This window comes from Mandrillus leucophaeus, unplaced genomic scaffold (genome assembly GCF_000951045.1).
Source record: "Mandrillus leucophaeus isolate KB7577 unplaced genomic scaffold, Mleu.le_1.0 Scaffold250, whole genome shotgun sequence".
Classification (NCBI taxonomy): domain Eukaryota; kingdom Metazoa; phylum Chordata; class Mammalia; order Primates; family Cercopithecidae; genus Mandrillus; species Mandrillus leucophaeus.
In genome coordinates, this window is record NW_012102588.1 from 2,203,719 (window position 1) to 2,210,294 (window position 6,576).

The 6,576-nt window shown below is 39.5% G+C and overlaps 1 protein-coding gene and 1 long non-coding RNA gene across 3 annotated transcripts in view; one reads left to right on the forward strand and one right to left on the reverse strand.

Moving 5' to 3' along the window:
- Positions 1-6,576, forward strand: part of LOC105542113 — a 24,273-nt gene that overhangs the window by 7,472 nt on the left and 10,225 nt on the right. The window lies entirely within an intron of this gene.
- Positions 1,509-6,576, reverse strand: part of KLF10 (Kruppel-like factor 10) — an 8,364-nt gene continuing 3,296 nt past the window's right edge. The window contains exons 1-4 of one of the 2 annotated variants that reach the window (XM_011983495.1): positions 6,212-6,576; positions 4,913-5,146; positions 3,897-4,809; positions 1,509-3,115 (exon numbers count right to left, since the gene is read on the reverse strand). In XM_011983495.1, coding sequence (XP_011838885.1) covers positions 2,856-3,115; positions 3,897-4,809; positions 4,913-5,146; positions 6,212-6,214 — 1,410 coding nt within the window. In that variant the 5' untranslated portion in view covers positions 6,215-6,576 and the 3' untranslated portion in view covers positions 1,509-2,855. The remainder of the gene's footprint in view (positions 3,116-3,896; positions 4,810-4,912; positions 5,147-6,211) is intronic. The other variant, XM_011983494.1, reaches the window with a different exon arrangement.

The window sequence follows — 6,576 nt, forward strand, 5'->3', positions numbered from 1 at the left end:
GGAAGGCTGAGGCAGGATAATCACTTGAACCCAGGAGGTGAAGATTACAGAGAGCTGAGATCATGCCACTGCACTCCAGCCTGGGCAACAGAGTAAGACTCCATCTAAAAAAAAAAAAAAAAAAAATTAGATCCTGCTTCAACATTCAACTCAAAAACAATAACTCTATTTACAAGATTCTTAAGGAAAGATCTCAGATACTAACTAGGACTGCAAAGAACACAGCCAACAGGTGGCACAGTTTCACTGGCCACATCATTACAAAGGACTGGGCATTAGGGGAGGCAGAGAATATTTCAGCCGTCTTCCTCCATTCCCACTTCTGGAGACCTGCCACCATGAAAAGCTCTAAAGGAAGAGGATCTTCCAGGCGCCCAACACCAAAGCTACGCAAGAGGCCAGAATGGCAAAGCCTCTCTCCAGCAGCTGTGTCATACTCATGTGGTATTAAGTTTCCAAAAGTAGCAACAGGTGTACAGATGTCCCAAGACACTTGTCCTACAACTAGTGCCAAGTCAGTACACGGCCCCTTACCATAGTGTTTGTTCAACAGTAAGGCAGACTCTAGGTCACTGGTTAAGTTGGGCATTGTGGAAGATGTTCTCCTGACCACAGGGGGATTTCAGTGCAAGCTAAAATAGTAATCTACAAAATTATACTCTATGCACCAAGTAGCATTTACAACCCTTAGTTTTTTCTACTGATGAGTGACTAACAAGTGTTTCTTTTCAGAAGTGGATTACTTTTCATGCAGCTTAAGTACCAATATGTTTATTGCATTTAAGGTATCACTTAATTGTCCGAGTTAACTTCTAGAGGTGAGCAATTTACTCACTGTTTAATAAGTCAGCCTTCTTTTCATTTGCCGCAGCAGTTTCATTGCTTGTAATTATTCACTGTGGTGTTCCCTTCAACTTGAATACTACTTATCAAGATTTTATTGAGAGTCGGGGCTGTATTTCAACCCCAAATCACCAAAATATTCAAGAATGCTTAAAAAGTAGCACTTTGGGAGGCCAAGATGGGCGGATCACTTGAGGTCAGGAGTTCGAGACTAGCCTGGTCAACATGGCGATACCCCGTCTCTACTAACATAAAAATTAGCGAGGCGTGGTGGCGCACGCCTGTAATCCCAGCTACTCTGGAGGCTGAGGCAGGAGAATCACTTGAACCTGGGAGGCAGAGGTTGCAGTGAGCTGAGATCATGCCACTTGCACTCCAGCCTGGGTGACAGAGTGAAACTGTGTCTTGAAAAATAAAAAAGAGTTTAAAAATTAAATGTGGTTTCTTAGAACTGGCTGGTTCACATATTACCTCACCAGATACATAGATACTTGGCCTCACTTTGTATACTCTCTAAATCAATTCATGTTAAAGACATACTCCTACAGTTCTAAATTTGAATGAGATCCTTAGAGAAATTCAGACACTAAGTCCTTGGATAATAGAAGTGATCAATGTCAAGGTGAGAGTTGAGAATGGTTTTTAAGAAATGCAATGACCATTCTATATACCAAAGGAAATTCTTTATTGTAAACAAGATATAAAGTACAACAAAAGAAATATTGTGCAAATTGTAAGTCACAAGGAATTTTTTTAATTAAAACTTTTGTTTTCCAAGGGTCCAAGTTTTGATGTCAGAAATCTACACCCAATATACAAAAACAATGTTAAATGGGAAGATATAGTGACATTTTTCACTATATATTTTAAGCAATTTACTTTTGTTTTGCCACTGTGTATATCATCCACTATATAACAGAATAAAAGAGAAATACTGTTAACAAAAGTGAATGTTCTAATAATAATTTTTCTACCCAACTACCTCCACATCCCCAAAAAACTCCTATAAATTAACAGGACAACATTTGTCCACCTGTGAATAATGGTCACTAATTTTCTAATTCCATAAAGCACACATTATATCCTCATAACATAAAGGTACTTTACTGATGACATAAGCCATCTTTTTCAAGAAGTTATCTAAGATTCTTAATATCCCTTCTTTACAATATATATTTTCATCTTCAGATTTTTTTTCTAAACAAAGTGCAGTGTATCTTAGAGTCTACAGAAAACACATTGGTATACAATTTTCAAATCTACACAAGAAACTGCAGGCAAACTAAAGTTCAAAGCATAATGAAATGCCTAGATACAGTCATTTGTTAAACTTTCAAAACAAAAATACAAAAACAAATTGTAGCTGTGCTTCAAAGCAATTAAATTAAGGAGGATTCCAATTCTTTGGGCCCTCTTAGCAATATACAGCCGTTCAATTCCAAATATTCACAATAGTGTAAAAACGACAGTTCTAGATATATTTAATCACTACATCCACGATGTTGACTGGAAAGACTAGGAATAATAAAGAAGATAACTCTAGAAAAAGATGACAATATTTGTAATAATACAAACTGATTTTACATCTCCATCTCTGTACCGTAATGTTTATTTCCAGCCTCCATATTCTTGAAACCAGTGCTTTAGAAGAATCACATTGAAAAGTTGGTCTCAAGTATAAACAGCAAAAGTAAAGTAACAAATATGCACACAGATTCAAAATCTGTGCTACCTGTGTTGACCTCATCTGAAACCTTCAAAAAAATATTCAAAGGAATAAAAGCTTTCTCATCTCTCTTATGTGATAAGAAATGAAACCTGCCATTCTGTGACCTGCCTGTGGCCGAAGCCCTTTTTGTCACCTAACCCAGGAGGGGCCTTCGCGCCAGGCTATGGGGCTTCTGCTTTAAGCCCATGTTGTGGGGCCACAGACTTGCAGTGGAAGCATTTTTACATCACCACTGGCTCCCGCTGAGACCAAAGTTAGTTCTGACTCTTCACTTTCCAGTCTGTCACTGTGTGGGAGCAGGGGTTGGAGGTAGAGCAATGTCGTTTAACTTGCTCACTTCCATCTGCCAGTTTGGTAGTTTCTTGGCTGATAGATGGCGCCGTGCATGCTTGGTCAAATGGTCACTCCTCATGAACCGCCGGTCACACATGGGGCACGCAAATTTCTTCTCACCCGTGTGGGTTCGCCTGTGTCTGGACAGTTCATCAGAACGGGCAAACCTCCTTTCACAACCTTTCCAGCTACAGCTGAAAGGTTTTTCTCCTAAAACAAAGAAATACAAATCATTGTTATGCATAAGATTGTGGTAAATTATATGTTCAATTCTATCTAAAAGTATATGAGGAGATATATTTTAAATAATAAAAGCTAATAAATCAAACCGTCAAATGAATACGAGATATGTATTGCTCCAATTTCAATTTGTCACTCGATCACATTTACAAAACTCTTCTCCTCATGAAATAAGGCAGCCGGGTGGGGTGGTATGTATCTGTAGTCCCAATTACTCAGAAGGCTGGGGCAGGAGGATAGCTTGAGCCCAGAAGTTTGAGACCAGTTTAGGCAACAGAGCAAGACCTCATCCCTTTAAAAAGCCAAAACATGAAGACTTCCAAAAATGAAAAGACTTCCTGACTTCAACTATGATTCAAAAGCTTTAAAGATACCTTATTAAAGTAACTACTCAGACATCTACAGAATCATCATTTGAGAGACTGAAACAAAAGCATATAAATCAAGTCTTTATTTATACACTTATTTATTTTTAAATTATTTGTAGAGATGAGGTCTCACTATGTTGCACAGGCTGCTCTTGAACTCCTGTGCTCAAACAATCCTCCCACCTTGGTCTCCTAAAGTGCAGGGATTATGGCACTCGTGAGCGGCCTCCAATAAAGCCTTTTGGAGGACCTTGCACTGGTAAATACCATCCTCTGAACTAGCTAAGGCAAGTTCTTCCTTATCATCCTGGGTTTAAATGTGTGATCACAGCCAAAACCTCTTCATTTAAACACTAAAGACATAAGTAAGAAGTGGCTGGTACCTGTGTGCGTCCTCGTGTGGGCCTTCAGATGGGAACTTTTAAAGTATGTCTTGCCACATCCTGGGTGGCTACAGATGTGACTTCTTATCCTTGATGAGTCAATCTGAGGAGTGACTTTTGCTGCTGAAGGGGAAAACCCAGGAGCAGGGGCAATGGGAGAGAGTCTGGTGCCATTCGGGCTCACCACTGGAGGCTTTGAACTTTGCACAACAGGCTGGGGTACCACAAACATGACGGCGCCTTTGGGGACTTGTGTGCCCATGAACACAACAGGGGGGCAAACGGCTGGTGGCTGGCTGGGAGGAGTGCTGGGAACGACTGTTGTCACAACAGGGTTGCTGGCAGGAAGGGGAACCATCTGGCAGATGACTGGCATAGGTGGCACTCCCCCTGCAGATACTGCAGGTGGAGAGACCAACACTGACTTCTGCTGTGGGGACACGGGGGCTGGCTGAGACCTGCAGATGACCGTCTCTGAGGAAGGCACGGAAAAGTCATAAAGTGCAGCACTTGCTTTCTCATCAACATCTGCCACTGTGCTTCTCTCACATTTGGATCTGTTTGGTGACACAGCGGCACATGGTATGTTCTTTCTTGCAGCCTCAACAGTTAGGTGGGTTCTTCTTCTAAAAGAATTGTCCTGATAGTTGAGGATGCTGGCTGCTTTCACTGGGCAGGACTGGTGGTTACACAGCTGGGCATCAGCTGTATGACGAATCACACTTGTTGCCTGAGCTTTGGGGAGTTTGGGGGCAGATCCTGGGCTCTTTTCTTCCTCTTTGAAAGGTGCAGCAATGTGAGGTCTGGCAGTATCTGAGAGTGACTTGAAGTGTACAGTAGATGGCGCTGGTGCCATCAGATTTGACACTTGAGAGGGTTCAAAGTCAGAAGGACTGTAAGGTGGAGTCAAACACTAAAGAAAAGGGAAATATATAAGCATGAGAAATCTACAGTTTATTATGTAAATTTTAAGAAATTCTGTAATTTACATCTATCTTAAAAACAATAATACTTACAAATGCTGGGATTGTATGAAAATCAGGTGTTCCAGGAAGCAGATTCTCTTCCTCTGACAAATCAGATACTGGTGTAACCGGTCTGTTTTCAACGTATTTCTTAAAGTCAGACTTCCAACTGCAGCTCATTGACATAAGTGCTTCTACAGCTTCAAAATCACTTTTCTCTGCAGTTTTGTTCCAGGAATACATACTCTCTTTTGGCCTTTCAGAAATCATTTTCATTCTTTCTTCCTATAAAAACAAGACGAAAGTTTATAAGCATATTTTTTGTCATCCAAATGACACACAGAGATATGAGCAAATACTGTTTTTTTTATTAACAACTCACACAACTTTCCAAGTTAAAATCAGAAATAATTTTCCTCTCACACCTACTATGATACTTAGGAAGTTCAGCTACACTTGTTAGGTAGGTAACCCAAACCTCACAGTAGTGGCAATAAAATCTTCCTCATTCTTTCTCTAACACTTAGACTTTAACATTGATATCCTTTCATGGGAGAGAGGCACACCTAGTCCCATTAAGGGGACTAAGACGAAAATTATCAATGCATTTGTGATCCAAAAAGAGAAGTATTCGGCTAAGAAGAAAAAAAAAGTGTTTTATAAAGACTTTCCAGAGTAGCTACCTGCAACTAGAGTCGGACAAAATAAGGGAGAGTGCTGCGAAAACTTTATCTTTTTAAAATATTACATGTATGGTATGAGGTCTTTTGAGGTACAAATTCCTGATAGACAAAAAGAAAGCCAAAACCTTCTAATAAAGACAAAATGTAGTAGAGGTCTGGCCTGTTGCTCTGGGTCTGACCTTTGGAAAGTCACTTTGCACTTTGGGATAAAAATCAAAAGATAAGGGATCCTCAGGGTATCTTTCAAGTTAAAATTGTACTATTTAAGATCTAAAGTTATTTGGTAACTTGATTATGGTGAAGAAAAATCAAGTGAAATACATAGAAAAAAATTCCAACGCTTATTTTAATTAACTTTCAACCTATTCATATTTGTGCTCCCTTTTACTGAATCTATTTGACACAATGGTTTGCCATGCATAACTACAACTTAGTTAATGCAAAATTACTAAAAACTGGATAATCAAAAAATGTAACATTCTACTTGGAATTTGCGAAAACCGACTTTAAAGAGTGAGCATAATCAAAGTAGAATATATTTTAATTCCTTAAAGAACTGCTTCATGACAAAATAACAGCACATGTTTTGCACTTATGTGTAGACTTCCTACCTAATGTTTTATAGTAAACTTCTTTGAACTACACTATAAAAAAAGGCACTACCCACCATTTCTCCTATTTTTCATTAAAAAAAAAACAACTGTTCACACTTGTTTGGTCAAAGCAGAGATTGTGTAAAAATACCAAAAAAAAAAAAAAAAAAACCAAACAAACCATTCTTTACGTTGCAAGGGACTATCCTCAATACTAGTTTTTCAAAAATGCAAGATGCTTTCGTGTTGAAATCCTGACAACGAGCCATTGCTCTTGAAATATCGCTAACAATGCAATTGCATAATCGCGCCCGCCTTTATGTAAGCTGCAATGGACAGCGCGCGTGTGTGTAACAGCCCCAAGACGCCAATGCAAAGAAAGGAAAAAAGAAAGGCAGGCGGCAGGGAAGGAGAGCGTGAGCTGGGAAAGACAGGAAGG